This window comes from Xyrauchen texanus, chromosome 26 (assembly GCF_025860055.1).
Source record: "Xyrauchen texanus isolate HMW12.3.18 chromosome 26, RBS_HiC_50CHRs, whole genome shotgun sequence".
Lineage (NCBI taxonomy): Eukaryota > Metazoa > Chordata > Actinopteri > Cypriniformes > Catostomidae > Xyrauchen > Xyrauchen texanus.
Genome location: NC_068301.1, coordinates 13947844 through 13967349, shown reverse-complemented (window position 1 = coordinate 13967349; position 19506 = coordinate 13947844). Strand labels below are relative to the sequence as shown.

Sequence of the window (19506 nt, the reverse complement as noted above, 5' to 3'; positions counted from 1 at the left end):
AGATGTTTGTGGTGCTGACATAAACAAGCACAAGGCATGTGCCATCAGAGCATAGCGAGGCATATCTTCTTTAACCCCCTTCCCCCTACTCTGCCCCTTCATTCTTTCTATTTGGTGGGAAAGAAGATAAAGAATAATGCCACTGTTCTTGGGAGTAACCGAAGACAGGGTAATAATAATGAAGAGCTTAGCTGCAGGGAGAGTTAGCTGGGTTGGGGTTGCATGGCTGATGACAAAACAAGAGTGCACTGGGATTCCTTTACCGGCCTAGCAGCCCAATGCCTGCTGAGGCCATTAAGGATTATGCAATGTGAAACAGAAAACATCAACCCAAAAGAGCCCCCCAGGGAAAAGAGGTGGGATGCCCACGTGTCCATTTTATATGCACACTGGAGAAGAAAAAAAGGGCTTTGTTTATAACGTAACAGGGAGAATCAGAATTATTTACAGTTGCACTGCTTTACAATGTTTACTATTTTCGAATTGTCAGAATCCTAGTGTATTTATTCTGCGAGGTGTTAAAAAGAAGATAACAGCAATCCAGAAAGCCCTTAATTTCTTCACTGTTTAAAGGTGCTGACAGCCTCCCTGCTGATTTGCTTTCATTAACGGATAAAGTCTTTGCTGACAATCATCAGCTGAAACCTGCAGCATGCATCTGTTGAATGGCATAAGATGTTACATTATAATAATTTCATATGCAAATATATCACCCTAAACAATTCATATTTACTGTAAACCATTCTAAAGGGCATAAAGCAGGATAGCCCTTTACTGTAGACTCCATGCATCAGTACAAGGGGTGTAAAGGTTCACATTTCTCACAGTTCGGTATGTATAATGGTTTTTAGGTCACAGTTTCTGTGCGATTAAGTATTTGCAATGTTCAAAAAAAATTTCATACAAATATCACTGCCAAATCAAAGTATAATACATGTGGTAGACACTACAACTATTTTACACTAGTAAAATCTTTGTAACCACACAATCCACATTGTTACTGTCATGGTTACTAAAGAAACTATGGTATTACTGTTGTAAAACCATGGTTAATTGAATCAAAACCATGATTTCTGCTAAGAAAACCATGGTGACAACAGTCAATTTATTACAGTCATGGTTATTTCAATATTACTATAGTAAAACCATGGTTCATTTTTTTTGTAGGGGCCTTAACTAAAAGAAACTTCTCTAATTACTAAATCAACATGTTAACTTAATACCTGCACTATTATGCTGCATGCATCAACATAAAGTGCATTTCAAACACACTCAAACACATATTCAACATTCAGAAGCTGTGCATCACAATAGAGGGAATAACCTTGCAATTAAAATAGATACGAGAAGGGCTGTCATATACGAAAATCCCACGTCAATGAACAATTGTATTTATATTAACTAACGTTATGATTAATAAATGCTGTAAAAATATTTTGTTCATTGTTTGTTCATGATACCTAATGCATTAACTAATGTTAAAGAATTTTGCCTTTTTATTAAGTGTTACCAAAATTACATGAATTGTGAACTGCTAACATTTATTTGTATTGAAAAAAAGTTATGAATAGTTCTGTTGTCAATATCCAAAGGCCATTGTGACATAATGGCAATCAGTAAAAACCATGAGAGCATCCCACACAGCAGAGATACTTTCAAAAATAAGACAAATATATCCATTACAAGCTTTAAAACTGCTCCAGTGAGGAATCATTAATAGCTATGATTTGTTTAATGTCTTTGGCATCTTGTTGAAAAACAAATCACTAATTATTCAGAAAATGTGTGAAGACGCAGTGCAAGATCGGCCAATCGTGGATTTAAGACAATATTGGCCGAATTTGATCGGTGGCTGATCGACCAGTGCACCCCTAAGACCAGTATACAACACTCACGTCAAGCAATGTCTGCAAACAGTGCCTGTTTTGTAAATATTTTTTGACCATTGCTGTTGTAATTGACTGCAAGAAGAAAATGTTTCAGAAAGGAGATTTAAATAACATGGGGCTTCTCTATCAGCGGCTCTTTTTCTCCATTTGGCACTTACCATTTTCAACTACGCACAACACGTGCAGAACTGTGATGTCATCAAGTTGACCAATGTGAAACACAAGCAGAGTGTACCCATTTACAGATCCATTCAGGTACATAGTTTCTTCGCCAAACCTTGTGCTCCAGAAGCGTTATAAAAGGAATAGCTCACCCAAAAATTACAATTTGCTGATAATTTACTCACCCTCAGGCCATCCAAAATGTATATGGCTTTCTTTCTTCATCAGAACAGGATTTAAGAATATTAGTAAATTATACTAGGTTTTACCTTTTTGGTAAGATATACCAGGTTCAATTCTTCTGAAGTGAATCGATATGTTTGTGTGAAAAACAAATCACTAATTAAAAAGTTTTAAATCTTTAAATCGGAGCTCACTTGCATTGGATGAAGCAAGAAATTTGGGATACCTTCCTAAAAATCTTAAATCCTGTTCAGTACCCAGGATTAATCTGGATATGTGACCATTCACCCTGCTAATAAGGAACAGAAAAATAACCTCAGGTGGTAAACTGGTAGAAGTGAGGGGTGAGAACACATTCAGTGTGATACTGTCTCTCTCTCTCTGTCAATCATTTCATCATGGACACATCACACAGTCAAACCACAGTTGATAAAGCCAAAAAAATGGTGACAAATACATTTTGTCAAATCTTAAATATGCTGGGGTTAATAAATTGTTAAATGATCTACTTTAGGGCTGCACGATTATAGCAAAAATCCTAATTGTTGATTATTGCTCTTGATATTGTAATCGTGATTATTAACATCGATTAAAAGTTTTAATTACTGTGAGGTCAAAAAGTAAGCAACCGTGTAGTTCTTCAGAGTAGCAGATTTCAATTGTGGATATGTGCTGCGCTCCAGTTTCTTTTAAGCATTATATTGTATTGTATTTTATATTGTAATAATGTTTGTTAAGGTAAAGCAAATTAAAATTATTGTAAATTGATATCTATGGTATAGAATAAATTGAATTATTGCTAAATTACTGCTTAAATTTTAGTCCACAAACAGTAAATAATATGGCATATTCAATATTCAAACTTATTAACAGCTGATTTAAATCGGCCAAGTTACTGCATTCAGTAAGCCCTTAGGTGGCTTGACAGGGGGAACATTCATCCCGTTAGATCTTCAATGGTGTTCTTGTTCAAGAAAGATCATCGTTAGATCATTTTTGGCCTAAGTGGTTGCGCTTTGGAAATTAAAAACATTTGCGAACGGAGTTTGTGCGATTCGTGATAATGTTCAATCTACCAATACTAGCTGCGTGGCAAATGGTTCTTATTAGAGCAGACGCAATAACAATGATGGTGAATCCTGAAATATGCTATTCATGCCATATTCTTTATGTTGGCTACACTTCCAAAACAAACTTGGAAGAGTTAAGCCGAATGACTTTATGGCTATTTTGTACAAATCAATTTCACATTGGCCTACTTCTTAACATGACAAAACTAAATTGTTATTCAATTTTTTATAAAATGTACATAGAAATCGAGCAATGTGACAAACTCTCCCATTACAATGTCTGCTGTCACTCACAGCAGGTTTACACTGTTTGAGACCTACATTTCGACACGAGCGCAGTGACACTCCACACAATGCTCTGCACTCTCACGAATGCGCTCATTAAAAACAAAGCTGTCTAATCAGCATAACAACTCAATCATTTACACCGCGTCTGTGCCTTGATTAGAACGGGATCGTTTTATTTTTGTCGCGTTGCTCATTTGCAGTGTATTTAACTACGTTCAAAGCTAGCGGTGCAATATGCAATGAATCCAAAATAATTACAAAGTGCTTTTCACTCTTGTTCTACAGCTTCTTTTCAAGTGTCAAAAGATGTTTCTTCAGTATCAATTTTCGTGTGCTGCACGAACAGAGCTAGAACATTAATTAAGCATCTGGGCAATCTGATTAGTTGTCATTACAGATAGGACAGAGAACTAATCTAAGCTGCTCTGATTGGCCATTGCCATTTTATTGCTCAACAGACATGTTAGTGATTGATTAGTATACTCAAACGCTGCAAAAGTTGTAAATAGAAACCATTGACGCAACAGGAGCAGACTTAAATTGAATGCTGTAATCGTCAGTTTTCACGATTACATAATCGTGGCAGCCACAATCGTAATCGCGATACGTTTTTCGATTAATTGTGCAGCCCTAACCTACTTACATTGCAGTTTATTTGTACTAAATTTGAAAGGTCAATTATTTCATTAAAGGAATATTCTGGATTTAATAAAAGTTAGGCTCAATCACAATCACAGTTGTTGTGACAATGTTATTGATACAAAAATCAATTACGAATGATCCCTTCTTTTGCTTTAAAAGCAGCAAAAATCGAGGTTACAGTGAGGCACTTAGAATGGAAGTAAACAGGGCCAATTTTTAGAGGGTTTAAAAGGCAGAAATGAGAAGCCTATAATTTAATAAAAGCACTTACATTAATACTTCTGTTAAAATATGTGTATTATTTGAGCTGTAAAGTTGTTTAAATGGTCATTTTTGCAGGATATTAGGATTTGAATTTAGGAATTGGAAATAACTTTACACAGAAAAGGTTAGCAAGCGATTTTATCACACTAAAACCATGTTAGCATGCATGAAGTTCAAGTTTTGTGGCTATACTTTTGAAATGCTGAGTATTTTAACGTTTACACTTTGGCCCCATTCACTTCCTCACTGTAACCCAAATTTTTGCTTCTTTTTGTTTTTTAGGAAATGGAGGGACAAGTTGAAATAATCTTTTGTGGTAATCAACATTATGCCACAAATGCTGTTGATTGAGCTTAACTTGTATTAAATCCTGAATATTCCTTTTAAGATAATTAGTGTGACTACTGCTTATATGTGGCCTAGTTTAACTTCCATGACACTCATTTCTTTCAAAACACAGAAATAAAAATGTATTTGACTTTGCTTGGTTGTGTGGAAACTTTTCCCTTGGGATCTGTCTCAGACTACAAGGGTGCAGTGACCTTGCATATAATCTCCATTTTGAAGCTAAATTTCAAACTTCCCACCAAAACATCATGCAAATTATACATTTGAACATCTGACCGCAGACAACACACCAAATCATGACAGGTTTGTAGCATACAATTTCAGAGAAAGCAGAGGTCAAACAAGCATAAAAAGAGACTAAATATTCCAAGGACATCATCCTTCTATCAGTTTATGAGGCACAGGCATATTTAGTCTTCTTAAACTATTTCTTGTTGGTTTTGATTATCTGAGGGGGGACAATGTAGTCTCTCGGGCACATCACTGGCAAACACATGGATCGTCCTGGTGGTTTCAAGCCAGATAACTTTAATTGCTGTGTTCATGAAGCCAGTATAGAAAAGCTATGTGCTATGCTGGGTCTCATTGATATTGATGCTAATGTCATGGCTGCAGGGCAAACTGAATGAGGTCCTGATCGATGGGAGGAGACAGTACAAACCAGCATGCCAGTCAACCATGGAATTACAAAGTGCGGGTGCCAACCCTCTGGCATTTCATCCAAAAAATACTAGCGGATTGGCTTATTCAGGATCTGCATTCTCCAAATGCACTGCCAATTAACTCTATAATGAATCAGCCAGAAATGCAAGTCAATCCCCTAAATCATTAATTAATTATACTTGTTATGCTCCAGAACACACATTTGTCATTCTAGGCTTGAGAAAATCTTTTTTCTTCTTTGATTCACAGGAGTAACTGTGTCTTTTTATTGCAAGCAGAAATGAGAAACCTCAAGCAAAACAATCAGACATGAGAAACACTGTTGACTGCATGTACACATGCCAACAAACAGAGCCAAGTGTGACCATGAGTAAACAAGGTTAATGTCTGATTTACAACTCCTGCGAATTAAACTGCACCACAAGGCACTTGGTCTCTTTAAGCAGGAGTTTAGTAGTAGTTGGCCAAATTTTGCCTTTGAGTAGAAGACATGTCTGGTGTTACACACAAAATGAGAGCTATTGGTCTGTAATGGGAAAGTTTTGTGGTCCAGTCTTGAAGTAGCCTATAGCTCGTCAAAAGTTATGCTGAAATCTCAATCTTTTCTTGACTAGAAACCAGATTACGGCTGCTGGTAGTTTACACTGCAAAGATTCCTCACAATGCAACCCACATTTTAGTCTATATTGCAGTAGCTTATCATAGGCTAGTGTGTACTATTTCCATTTAAATGAATGGGTCAATTCAAATAAAAAAAAATATATGTTTTTTTTTATCACCGGTATCTCATGAAAAATATAATTACATTACATCTCATTTGATCCATAACTGCTGCTTTCTCATTAGATACATAATTTATGCAGTACTTATAATTTGAAACTTATTAACATTGTAAAGTATTAATCAACCCAGAGACAATGTGTTTGACTGGTTATATACTAAGGGGCCGTTCACACCGTTTTAGCGTCCGTCTTTTGTTTTTCTATGTAAACATTCGCCTATAACCGTTGCGCCCCGTCTCTCGCAGGAGCGCTTCGTTCTGCCCCCATGTTAAGTTAAATAAAACGTCAACTTTTAAAACGAGACACCTGCTTTCTATTCGTTGAGCTACAAAGAACTTGGACGCAGCGCACGAACGCTATCGGTCTGAACAGCCCCGAACACTGCTTGAGTTAACGCTCAACTACCTCGCAGCAAAGCGCTTATTGTTCTCGTTCGAAACTCACCCTTTCCCCCGAAAGAAAGACTGTGAAGCCGAGGGTTAATATCATCCAAAGGTTCCTCATAATTCCTTAGAAAGATGTGCGTCTTCAGTCGAGAAAAGGGTGAATATCGCCCCTCCGTCGGTTTCCACTTTAAAAGAAACTCTTCTGCTGCTTCCCTTGCGCGCTCTCCCTTTCTCTCTCTCTTGCTCCAATCTCACTCGCTCTCTCAGGACTCAAATCCCACAGGATTCGTGTTGCATTCTCTTCTTATTCCTCAGCGCACTTTTTTTTAACCCTAAAATAGATATTTTTTTAACTGTTTTGAAAAGTCATGTACGTTAAATCTAAGGCCGTCCGCGTTTAATGCTGTATTGTGTCGTAAAGGTGAATTTAACGTGAGGTCTCTTCTGAAGTGAAGCTCTACTGTCGAGCCACCCGCAGGACTGGGAGGAAAGTCCGGGTCAAACAGAGGGAAAGCTTGAGCAATGATTGGCAGATAGCGCGACCATATGGGCGCATGACCACAGAGAAAGAGAGAGAGAGCGAAATAGAGAGGAGAGAAATTTAACTGAAACTTTTTATAATTATTATCATTTTTGGGAAATATATATATATATATATATATATATATATATATATATATATATATATATATATATATATATATATATATATATATATGTATTTATTAATTTATTATTATGTTCTATAATTTCTTTAGATATACAGTATACATACGTGTGTGTGTGTGCACACGCACATATTTTATATATGTTATATATGTATGGCATATATACTGTATATGCCATAAATATATAAACATATATAATCCATAAAAAATGATCGAAAGTCTGGGAATAACTTGTTTTATTCCAGATTTTTAAGTAAATAATTGAACAACAACAAAAACGTATTTTTATTTTAGTGTAAAAGTTAAGTAAGATGGCAACTGATGTCTATCTATAACTTTAAAGTTAGTCATTTTGCTCTACCTGTATGCAATGTCTCCCCCTAACGGACAATTGTGAGAGAGTGTGAAGTGGTGGTGGTACAATAAAACAGTACCATGGAGGATACATTTCGATTTATTTATTTTAACACAGTGGCCATGGCCTGTAAACAATCTGAAAAGTAAAAATATGCCTAAATGTTTTGTGATGGTAAAAAGCATTTGTAAGACATTACAGATCATTAAATTGTTTTGGGGTAATTTTACTTTTGCCTTCTGATCTTGAGTACAGTCAAAGGTAACCAATTAAACACCCTTACATACACACAAACACACAGTCTCCCCCTTCTCGGTTTACAGAGACAGATTACTAGCAGTGCCATCCTAGATTACCCACCCAGCCAAATAAATTGATGGTAAAGCCCCTTCTGCCAGAACCCTGGGGCCTCTCATGTGCATTGCTCTGCTCTAAATGAACACACACACATCACATGATACATGGAAAGCTATCCAATACTATTGCTACTACTACAAAAATACTACTACAAAAACATAAACCATATATAATAACCCATATAATAATAGCTGATTGTTAAACATGGGAAATAAATGCATCGTATGTATCTAAGGAGGTTTGCATACTCTGGATATTAGGATGCTTAATATAAAAATTCCCATCCCTAATTGGGATTTCTTTACTCTGAACTATAGGCATTAAGATATAATTAAATATAGCTGCAAGCAGCAATTACAGGGCCAAGCACCAACAATAAGATCTCACACAGCAAACACAGACCACCTAGCCCCCATGCAAATTTGAACCCACAACTATCCATTCCACAGTTCAGTATGCTACCCACTGCACCACACAGCCACCACATTGTCAGTCAACAAAGGATCTAACAAGCTTAGAGGAATCACAGCAGAGCACAGTTTTTGCTATTATCAAATTTATATTCATGCAACTTTTCAACAAAGATGCACATCGACATTTGATTTGGGAAAAGCCCTGCCTCCGTTCAGTATACAAAATACATAAACCTCTGGAACTAAACACATTTGTGTGGTGAGGCCCAAACCATGAACCTTTCATCCATTTCATGGCTCTTGCCACTAGTCCACTCAGCCACTGGGTTAACAACCACCAAAAGGAACACACTCTGCTAAGAAGTTTTTTCACAACCAAGCACAACAGTCAATATGATTAACTTTGTAATCATGTAACTTTTCAACAAAGTTTAAATTCAGAATTTGATTGTGGAACAATAACCAATAATCTGCTCAGCAGTCCGAACTGTCCTTTGTAGTCTTCTGATGTCTGATTTTGTAGCTGAACCAAACCAGACAGTTATTGAAGTGCAAAGGACAGAATCAATGACTGCTGAGTAGAACTGGATTAGCAGCACCTGTGGCGGGTTGAACTTCCTCAACTGGCAAAGGAAGTTGCTGGGCTTTTTTCACAGTGGAGTCAATGTGGATCTCCCACTTAAGGTCCTGTGAGATGGTAGTGCCCAGGAACCTGAATGACTCCACTGCTGCCACAGTGCTGTTTAGAATGGTGAGCGGGGTTAATGTTGGGGTGTTCCTTCTAAAGTTCACAATCATTTCCACTGTTTTGAGCATGTTGAGCTCCAGGTTGTTATGACTGCACCAGTGACCCAGCCGTTCAACCTCCCTTCTGTATGCTGACTTATTATCATTTTGGATGAGGCAGATGACAGTAGTGTCATCTGCAAACTTCAGGAGCTTGACAGAGGGATGCTTGGCGGTGCAGTTGTTGGTATACAGGGAGAAGAGTAGTGGGGAGAGCACACATCCCTGGGGGGGCACCAGTGCTGATCGTACATGTACTGGAAGTGAATTTTCCCTGTCTCAATAGCTGCTGGCTGTCTATCAGAAAGCTGGTGATCCACTCACAGATGCATGTGGGAACAGAGAGCTAGGTTAATTTATTCCACAGGAGAGCTGGGATGATAGTGGTGAAAGCCAAACTGAAGTCCACAAAAAGGAACCATGCATTTTTCCCTGGTGTGTCCAGATGTTTCAGAATATGATGCAATCCCATGTTGCCTGCATCATCCACAGATCTGTTTGCTCTATAAGCAAAATGAAGGTGATCCAGAAATGGTCCAGTGATGTCATTCAAGTAGGCCAACACCAGTCTCTCAAATGACTTAATAACCACAGATGTCAGAGCGATGGGTGTGTAGTCATTAAGTCCTTTGATCTTGGGTTTCTTTGGGACAGGGATGATAGTGGATCATTTGATGAAGCAGGGAACTTCACACTGCTCTAGTGATCTGTTGAAGATCTGTGTAAAGATGGCTACCAGATGGTCAGCACAGGATTTTAGAAAAGTGGGCAAAACACTGTCTGGGCCCTGTTCTTTCCTGGTTTGTTTCCGGAACTCCCGGCACACATCCTTTTCACAGATTTGAAGTGCAGGTTGAGTAGCGGGGTGGGGGGTGTGAGACTGGGCTTATCAAATCTACAGTAAAACACATTCAGGTCATCAGTCAGCTGTTGATTTCCTACAGTGTTGGGGCACGGTGTTTTGAAATTAGTAATGTCTTTCAGGCCTCTCCACACTGATGCATGGTTGTTAGCTGAAAACTTGTTTTTCAGCTTGTCAAGGTAGCTTCTTTTATCAACTTTAATTTCCTTAGTCAGTGTGTTTTTGGCCTGATTATACAAGATTGTATACACGGTTGTTTAATCAGGCCTAAAAACACAATCAGGAAATTAAAGTAGATAAATGAAAAGTACTCAAGTGTGGGTTATCTTTTAAACTATAGGTGGCACTATCTCCACATGGTTTAAGTATCATTAGGACATGATATTGATGATGCATACCAATTTTCTCTGAGATCTGACAATGTATTTAATAAATGTCTATGGTGGAGATTCAGTGTGGCTGAAATTTGCATGATATAAGGAATCCACAGACACCAACCTCATGACTATATGACATACCATTCAAAAGTTAAGAACAAAAATAGCAATTTTTCCCATCTTTTGAACCATAGGTGGTGCTGTCACAAATATCTGCCCTCTGATCATGGTGCTGATGAAGTATACCAAGTTTTGTTTTGATAGGGCAAAGTATTCCCAAGATAAAGCCTTAAATCAGTTTTCACAGCCAACTCATTAATTATGATTTTGTGTAACTTTTCAACAAAGTCAAACATAAAACTTCTGTATAATTAATTATATTCGTCTCGGTCTGGAGATTATTTTAAGTATTTTTTTTGTGCAAATCAGGCAAAGTATGAAGGAGTAGAAGTGAAGAAAAGATGAATGACATAATCCAAGATGGCGGCCACTGAAATTGGCAGAGTTTTAATGTAACGGGTCATTTGGGATCATCAAAAGGAGAGTAATCAGACATCGTATCTCTAGGACAAACTGTTAAAAAGATATGCACCAAAGAATAGTGAATCATTGACATGGTGGTGGCACTATAGAGCACGTCGTAGAGACTCCAAATTTGGAATGGGGGATAGTCATGACCATCCAATCAGTGTGTTAAATGTAATAATTTTCCTATATACTGTTCTATAGGCTGCCATAGGCTGCAATTAGGGAGGAATAATAATAATAATGTCACACAGCACCTTCTGTGCTTGGCCCCTAATAATAATAATAATAATAATAATAATAATAATAATAATAATGAAAACCATAGGTTCCACAGCACCTTCTGTGCCCTAAATAGCAATATCGAAAAGGGCCACCTAGTGGAAAGTATTTTCATAGCTCATTATTAAATGCTGTGATTCATATAGCACAGCAGAAAATAACAAGGGCAGGACAAAAATAATTGAAATCAGGCATCAAGCACAAACAAACAAAAGGTAGTTTTAATGAAATGACAACTGATGAAACCATGTTGATGCATTCATTCTGTGTCTGAGTACACTCCCTCAGTGGTAGCTCTGGAGACTAAGTCAACACGGCTTAAATTACTACGTTTGTCTGTAGTTGTGGTCATCGATCGTTGGTCTGTTTTGCTACTCCTTATGTGCACATGAGGGTCATCATTCACTATGGTGCTGTTTTTGCCGTCTTGTTCATCATCGTCCTTCTCTGCTTCACTTTGACCACCCTGAGGATTCAGTGTCATAGAGCTGAATTGGCTCAAAGGCTTACCAAGAATTCCAAAACTAAGGGCAAAGGAAAGTTGATTTAGGAATGACAGACCAGACACATAACCTAGAAACCTAATCTTTTTTTTTTATGATCTTAAAAATCTGTTAATCTAAAGGGTTATGCTAAAATGTTAGCAGCCAAATATAAATATTAAAAATAAAAATAAAATGTCTAATGGATGAGTTGGACCTGATAGTGAAAGCCAATATCAGCCAAGAAATGCCCAAATGGGAACACCTTCAATATTTTTTTAAAAGCATCTCAGATGGCATCTTATGAAGTTGGTGATAGAGTGCAACAGTATGAAATTTAGGGTGGAATACAGTTTTCTTGTAGAGGAGAGAGAGGCAAAGTTTAATTAAAGAAGGAGCTGAAAGAGAGTAAGCAAATAGGAAGAGGTAAATTGATTCTGAATGCAAAAAATATGTTTAGTACGTGTAAATAATTAATCCATAGCACAGTTGTGTTACCATAGGGTGGCTAGATGTTGGTTCAGTTCCTCCATCAAAGCCTTTGAATCACTATGTTCAGTTGAACGCTGCTGAAGATGTCTGAAGCTACCAAACAGGTGAGGGGCATTTTCTCTTGGGGTGGGCAGCAGAGACACAATTAAAGGAGAACGATGGGTTATGATACTGTTCAGGCCCGGGCGCCGTTTAGACTTCCTGGGTCAAAGGTCAGGAGACAGACAGTGAGAGTAAGAAAGAGAAGACTGGCCTATAAAAGCGTAAATCATTACACACATAGTCACTTTCACAAGTAAATTTGCAACACCTCACAAAGAGGTGACATGGAACCATTTTTTTTTTTTACATATAAATATAGTGCATTTTTAATATAAACTCTATAAATCAGTTCCAAAACATTTCTAAATTATTTTCTACAACAATTTACATTTTACAAAATACATTCTATGCATTAAATGGATAGTTCACCCAAAAATGAACATTCTCTCATCATTTATTCACTCTCATGCCATCCCAGATGTGTATAACTTGGAATGGTGACCAGAACTTTGAAACCCAAAAAGCATATAAAGGCAGCATAAAAGTAATCCATAAGACTCCAGTGGATAAATCCATATCTTCAGAAGCGATACAGTAAGTGTAGGTGTGAAACAGATCAATATTTAAGTCTTTTTTTACTATTAATCTCCACTTTCACTTCCAGATTTTTCTTTGGAGTTTTTGGTGATTCGCATTCTTCTTGCATATCACCACCTACTGGGCAGGGAGAAGAATTTATAGTAAAAAAATATTTAAATATTGATTTGTTTCTCACCCACACCTATCATATCACTTCTGAAGATATGGATTTAACCACTGGAGTCTTATGGATTACTTTTATGCTGCCTTTATGTGCTTTTTGGACCTTCAAAGTTCTGGCCACCATATACTTGCATGGTATAGACCTACAGAGCTAAGATATTTGTTTGTGTTCAACAGGGGAAAGAAAGCCCTACACAGCTCTGATGGTATTTTTGGGTGAACTATCACATTAATGTGTTGGGTTCATGAAAATATATTGTTTTAAACCTATGAATAAAACAGAAAAACAGTAGAATATAATAAATATGATGAAATAAGACTGAACAGGAAACATAAATGGAATCGGATAGAATGGAAAAGTTTTTCCGTTTTTAAATATAGAATAATGTGCATGCAAAAAATCTATTTCGTGACAATGGTTTAAGCTTAATAAGCCAACTCGATAGCATTATAACGGCACCCAGTTACATTTTTGCACTGAATGGACTACTGTATTTCCTGACCTGTCATTCAGTGCTGGTTTTCTGTGGTCCTGATCTTCCTGTTCCTCCTCAGATTCCTCCACCTGAGTCCTTCGGGCGACGTTAAAAGTATCTGAGCGGAACAAGCGGCCAATCTCAACCTGAATCCCCTTCAGGTCCCGCCTCTCAAAGGTCACCCACACTGCATAGGTGCAAAAGCTGTAGAGACACTGACATACAGAAAACAAATGCTGATCTCATGATGGGTAAGACAAAGAAAAACTCATGAAACTGCAGGTGGTGCCTTCTAAAGTTCTTAAAAATATGGGAAGGTAACATTACCTATAGCTACATTTTTTGCATTATTGGGGAGACCAGGGCTAATTGTTACACTGATTATTTCCCAGGGTTGGTTTATTTCTGAAAATCAATGACTGTGTAAAGACATATCAAGATCAATATCATACCAATTGTTATTGCCCAGGAAAAAAATATACAGATAATTTAACACACTATGCCCTTTATAGACAAGCATGTCACACTATATAGGAATATGTTGTCGCAATAAATCTTTAATAGGTCTCTCAGCAAAATTTTTAAAGTAAAACAATTATGAAACACAAAATAATTAATTGAACAGCAAATATTTAAAAGGTAAATATTATTATAATTGAAGGCCATTTTGAACTAAATCCAACCCACAAAACAACAGTGAGAGAAAACAAGCATTGTTAACTGGATATTTATTCAAAACCTTATCATTACTGAGACATAGACCTTGTGACAACTTCCCTGTGTTACAAATAGCCTGGTCTGGCCATTCAATATATTAAAGGAATATTCCAGGTTCAATACAAGTTAAGATCAATTGACAGAATTTTGACTTGTCCATCCTTTTTTTTTTTTTTTTGCAAAAATCTGGGTTACAGTGAGGCACTTACAATGGAAGTTAATGGGGCCAATTTTTGGAGTGTTTAAAGGCAGAAATGTGAAGCTTATAATTTTATAAAAGCACTTACATTATTTTTTCTATTAAAACTCATGAATTATTTGAGTTAAGTTGTTTAAATTGTCATTTTTACTGTCATTACTGTAACCAAGATTTTTGCTTTTTTATTTAAAAACATTTTTAAGAAAAGGAAGGGCAAGTCAAAATTTATTTTTGTGGTAATCTGTATTATGCCACACATGCTGTTGATTGAGCTGAAATTGCATTGAACCTGGAATATTCCTTTAAGATCCTGAATGTTTCTAAAACTACTGTTCTGGTACAATATTTAAGTTTTATATTTTCATAATTCACATATAAGTAAAATGTTTTGCACAAACCTCATTTAGTTGAATTTCACTGTAAGTGGACAACCCCCTGCTCCTGTTGACATAAATCAATCAGGGTTATTGTCTCCACACAAATATACTCGTCCATTAAATTATTTACATTTATTTAGAGATATAATGAAATTAAAGGCCCTCTCATAGGTGTGATAGCTGTTCTAACCTGTTACGAGCCATATGGTGCCCCTGAGACAGACCCTTCCCCTGTAGCATCCCGAAGTAACAAAAGGCAAGTTGTTTCTGTGCCAGCTCCACCTTAGCACATGTTTCTACATTAATCTGCCTTTCAGTGACACTCTCCTCTCTGGAACAGCAGTAAGGGCAAGGATAGAATGCTGCTAAAGGGATGGTTTACCCCAAAAATTTAATTCATTATTTATTCACTCTCATGCCATCCCAGATGTGTATGACTTTCTTTCTTCTACAAAGTAAAAGTGGAGATTTATAGTAAAAAAAAGCTTAAATATTGGACTTAAATATTGATCTGTTTATTAAACACAGCTATCACAGCTTCAGAAGACATACATTTATCCACTGGAGTCTTATGGATTACTTTTATGCTGCCTTTATGTGATTTTTGGAGCTTCAAAGGCCTGGTCACCATTCAATTACATTGCATGGACCTACAGAGTTTAGATATTCTTCTAAAAAGTCTTAATTTGTGTTCAGCAGAAGAAAGAAAGTCGTACACATCTGGGATGGCATGAGGGTGAGTAAATGAAAGAATTTTCATTTTGGGGTGAACTATCCCTTTAATGCAAATGTCAGCTGAAGGTGGATTAACTAGTGGCTGTGTTTGTGTGTTTGGTTTTGTAACAGACTGCTGGCAATTTGTGAACCACTTTAACTTTTATATATGGCTGAATTACAGTTAAGCTCTAAATACAAACTCACGCCATTAAGGACTTTGGTCTTTCCTCAAGAGCTTTCCTTTCAAAGTAACAAGAAAAGTAGAGCAGGAGGCTGGCTAGAAACTTTTCCAGCTCTTGGCTCCTGTAAATATATTGGTAAAAAAAAAGAAGAAAGAGTGAGGAGAGCGAAAGAGAGAGAATCAGAGGTGTATTAATACCACTTCGGCATGTGGAGTCATGTGGGCTGGGAATCGAACCACCAACCCTGCGATTGGCAGCCAACCCACTCTACCACCTGAGCCACAGCCGATTTGGATTACAAAAATTACTAATTTTAAATCGCTAAGTACATACCTGTGCAGGCCATGCTCAGATGGCTAAATACAAGTTGAAATAATATTGCACTGAATGGTTTAGAATAAAAGTACAAACTTACTTTAGTAGAGACAGAAAATGCAGAGGAATAGGCAAAGCCTCATTCTCCTGTAGCAAAGAGACTGCTGCCACTGCAACACATTAAATGCATACTCAACTATCCAAATTATTAGAAAAACACTCATATTGTTAGTATTATGTAGCAAAGTAAGAGTCATTTAGGACCTACATATAACATCTTGAATTGTTACACATTCCTTTTGTGAGCATTTAATCGAAGCCTTGAAGGCATCCAATTGAGCAGGTCCCACAGTATTCCTTTGACAAATGAAACTGAGTAAATCAGTTGCTTCGGATAATAAATCTTGTCTAATGACCACCATGCTAAGAGAATAAATTTAAGCTACTTTTGCCACTTCTCCAGATGCTTTCTTAAATGCTCTTGGTATGTGGGTGTATTTTTCTTCTTTGTCTTCTCGTTCACCTCTACAGATGTTGCGTAACTGCAAACAAGAAAGATAAAAAATAGTAAAAATCTAACCATATATCAAGAGATCATTAACAACAAGGTAATAAAATAGCCAACCAGTTTATCTGCTGTCACTAACAGGTATTTACCTTATGAACTCTAGGCTTTGTGTTTCATCATTCCAGTCCCAGCGTCCAGATGAAGGCATAGATATTTTCTGTCATGAAATTAATACAAAGGAGCATCGTAGGGTGATTCTCACGAAATCTATAATGAAATCCTGGCCATATATTAAAGGAATATTCCGGGTTCAATACAAGTTAAGCTCAATCGACAGCATTTGTGGCATAATATTCATTACCATAAAAAATATGATCATTTATTTATTTAAAAAAAGCAAAGATGGAGGTTACAGTGAGGCACTTACAATGGAAGTGAATTGAGCCAATATTTGGTGGGTTTAAAAGCAGAAATGTGAAGCTTATAATTTTATAAAAAACACTTTATGACCATTAATAACATTAAGTTAAAACTCATGTATTATTTGAGCTGTAAAGTTGTTAAAAAATTTGTAAATTTTGAAAGTTGTTTTAGTGTTTGTTTTTATTACATGGTCATGGCAACGGAGATGTAAAAATGTCATCTCTGTTGTAAAAATGTCTGTAAAAATTGGTCTGTAAAAATTGCTTGACTGGAGTCACTCAACATGCCCTGGATTCAACCTTATGTGTGGTAGTCAGTGTGAGCTACCCAGTCCTCTATGGCTGTATTATTATAAGATGGTGTTGTAAAATGATTTTTAAATTAAATCAGTAAAAATAAAAGGCAGAACTAAGAGAGCACTACTATGGTATAAATAGGCCTTTTTAAAGGTGCACTCAGTAACATTTGTCTTTGTGTCATATTGGACTTACACTGACACCTAGTGGCTTGGATGCAGCATCATTTTAATCAATAGTTTTCAGTTTCAGATGCCATTGTAGAAGTTTAGTATTCACCATCAACCATGATTACTTTAATCAATGAGTGAAAGTGTCAAATAACAGGAGGTTTACTGAGATTAAGCGAGTAATATTCGGCAGGCAGGGTTGGGGAGTAACGAAATACATGTAACGGGATTACGTATTTAAAATACAAAATATAAGTAACTGTATTCCACTACAGTTACAATTTAAATAATTGGTAATTACAATACTATATAGTATTTTGATTACTGAAGAGATTACTTTGCATTTTATAGTCATTTGTTTAATTTAATATTTAGTCCTTTCAGATGGAATACATTAATACATATAAATGATGCGATCCAAAGTGTATTTGAACAGCAGTAAAACGATTTCTTATGATGTGTTACACTCATAGTAAGTTTGAAGTAAGTTTGGAGCAGAAAAACAGAAATAAACCTTGTGTAAATTGTCAGATTTACGCTAAAATAAAATACTATTTCTAGCCATTTTACATGAACATGTTACCAGCCACGATCATATTTTTTTATCAAGAAAATTCACATTGGATCATATTTTCTTTTTTCTATTAAGACCTTTGATATTAGGGAAAAATTGTATTCTTGATAATAATTTTTTTCCTGTAAAAATATTTAAAAAATCCTTAAAATAAAATACATTTGATTTATCTTGTTTAAGAAACAACACTGCATAAGATATTTAGGTTTTTCAGAGAATGTATTTTTAACATGTGTATTTTGTCTGTACTGGCAGAGTTTTTATATTCAAAACAAGTGAAAAAAACTACCAGTGCTGAAGAAGTAATCCAAAGTATTTAGAATATGTTACTGACCTTGAGTAATCTACTGGAATATGTTACAAAATACATTTTTCATCATGTATTCTGTAATCTGTAGTGTATACATTTCAAAAGTAACCCTCCCAACCCTGTTGGCTCATGCGATTCTAACATTGCAGCCCCCATGTGTGGACCCTATCCATGTAGAATAAAACATCTTCTATAAGGTTACAGATATGACTGGAGACTTCATTTTGTACCAAACCTCAATTCATGTCTTTAGGAGATAAACTTTTGAATGAAGAAAAAAATACTGAGTGCACCTTTAATGGTTAATTGTCCTAGAAAAGGCTTACATTTCTATATGCAAAATCGAATTATGGAGTAAAAGAAGAACAACCACTTATCTATATATAGATCAGTGGGAACAACACATTTCTTGACAGGTTTCGTGATAATCACTCATTACGCTATTCAAATCCATATAATAATCCAATCCGTTTTAAGATTAAAAAAAATTACAGTAGTGTACCAACGACTGCCTGTTCAACACAGTTTCGCTCTGTTGGTGCAATGTTAGTGCAATGTTTTTTGCTAGTCCTTTGATCACACATGAACGTGAATTCCTACCGTTTCAGTCGGTGACTTTGCCATTACCTATCCACAATGCACTTTATTCAGTAAATTCCGGAAACTTCTGTTCACTTTGAGCGTCCACCGTCTCCTAGAAACAGTAACACTCCTGCTAGGACGCGACAGCACTACTCGTGACGTAGTGCAGACCACGCCCATCATTTTAACCTCGTATTTCTCTTGTTATCCATGACATGCAGCTTCACAAGTGCTGTGAAAATTTGTGAAAAAGAAGTCGCCGGGTGGACACCGAGTTGGTAAAGTGAAGTAACAAAATCTTATTAAACATTCGTATTAGATGTACATTGTGCCAATTCGTGCTTGGCTTATTTTAAACAGGTTTGTTTGTTTGTTTGTTTGTTTGTTATGCAGAAAAAGTGCATTGGCCAAAGCGAGTTATTTGTAATCAGTTTTGTTTCCACAACCCGATTTGTGTAATATTAATGTTTTAAAGGCCAGTGACTCTCAGTTTTTATTAGTAAGACGATGATTTTTATTAAGATCATGTAATGTTGTGAGCTTGTATTTGCATTATTCGCATAGAGAGAGAGAGATGACA

At 36.4% G+C, this 19506-nt stretch overlaps 2 protein-coding genes across 3 annotated transcripts in view; both read right to left on the bottom strand.

The window, feature by feature from the left end:
- The window catches only part of sdc2 (syndecan 2), a 48743-nt gene extending 41595 nt beyond the window's left edge, over positions 1 to 7148 (bottom strand). Inside the window, exon 1 of the mRNA XM_052092799.1 lies at positions 6736 to 7148. Within this exon, the coding sequence (XP_051948759.1) occupies positions 6736 to 6795 (60 nt within the window). The 5' untranslated portion in view covers positions 6796 to 7148. The remainder of the gene's footprint in view (positions 1 to 6735) is intronic.
- A 4353-nt stretch (positions 7149 to 11501) lies between these two features.
- Positions 11502 to 19042, bottom strand: LOC127620324 (protein phosphatase 1 regulatory subunit 36). 2 transcript variants are annotated; one of them, XM_052093520.1, is made up of 11 exons: positions 18945 to 19042; positions 16721 to 16788; positions 16510 to 16605; positions 16332 to 16420; positions 16164 to 16233; positions 15771 to 15869; positions 15040 to 15180; positions 14871 to 14913; positions 13584 to 13771; positions 12283 to 12477; positions 11502 to 11826 (listed from the first exon to the last, which is right to left on the bottom strand). In XM_052093520.1, the coding sequence occupies exons 1-11, from the start codon at positions 18966 to 18968 to the stop codon at positions 11562 to 11564; spliced, it is 1278 nt and encodes a 425-aa protein (XP_051949480.1). In that variant the 5' UTR covers positions 18969 to 19042; the 3' UTR covers positions 11502 to 11561. The 2 variants fall into 2 exon arrangements, with proteins under 2 accessions (XP_051949480.1, XP_051949481.1); XM_052093521.1 differs by lacking the exon at positions 15040 to 15180.
- Positions 19043 to 19506: the final 464 nt, after the last annotated feature.

Bases quoted from the DNA above. Each gene is read 5' to 3' on its own strand.
- LOC127620324 (XM_052093520.1), bottom strand. From the start codon at position 18,968: ATGGCAAAGTCACCGACTGAAACG. The intron at 16,421-16,509 runs GTAGCTTAAATT...CATTTGTCAAAG, and splicing joins CATCTGGAGAAGTGGCAAAA to GAATACTGTGGGACCTGCTC. The intron at 16,234-16,331 runs GTAGGTCCTAAA...AATGTGTTGCAG, and splicing joins AACAATTCAAGATGTTATAT to TGGCAGCAGTCTCTTTGCTA.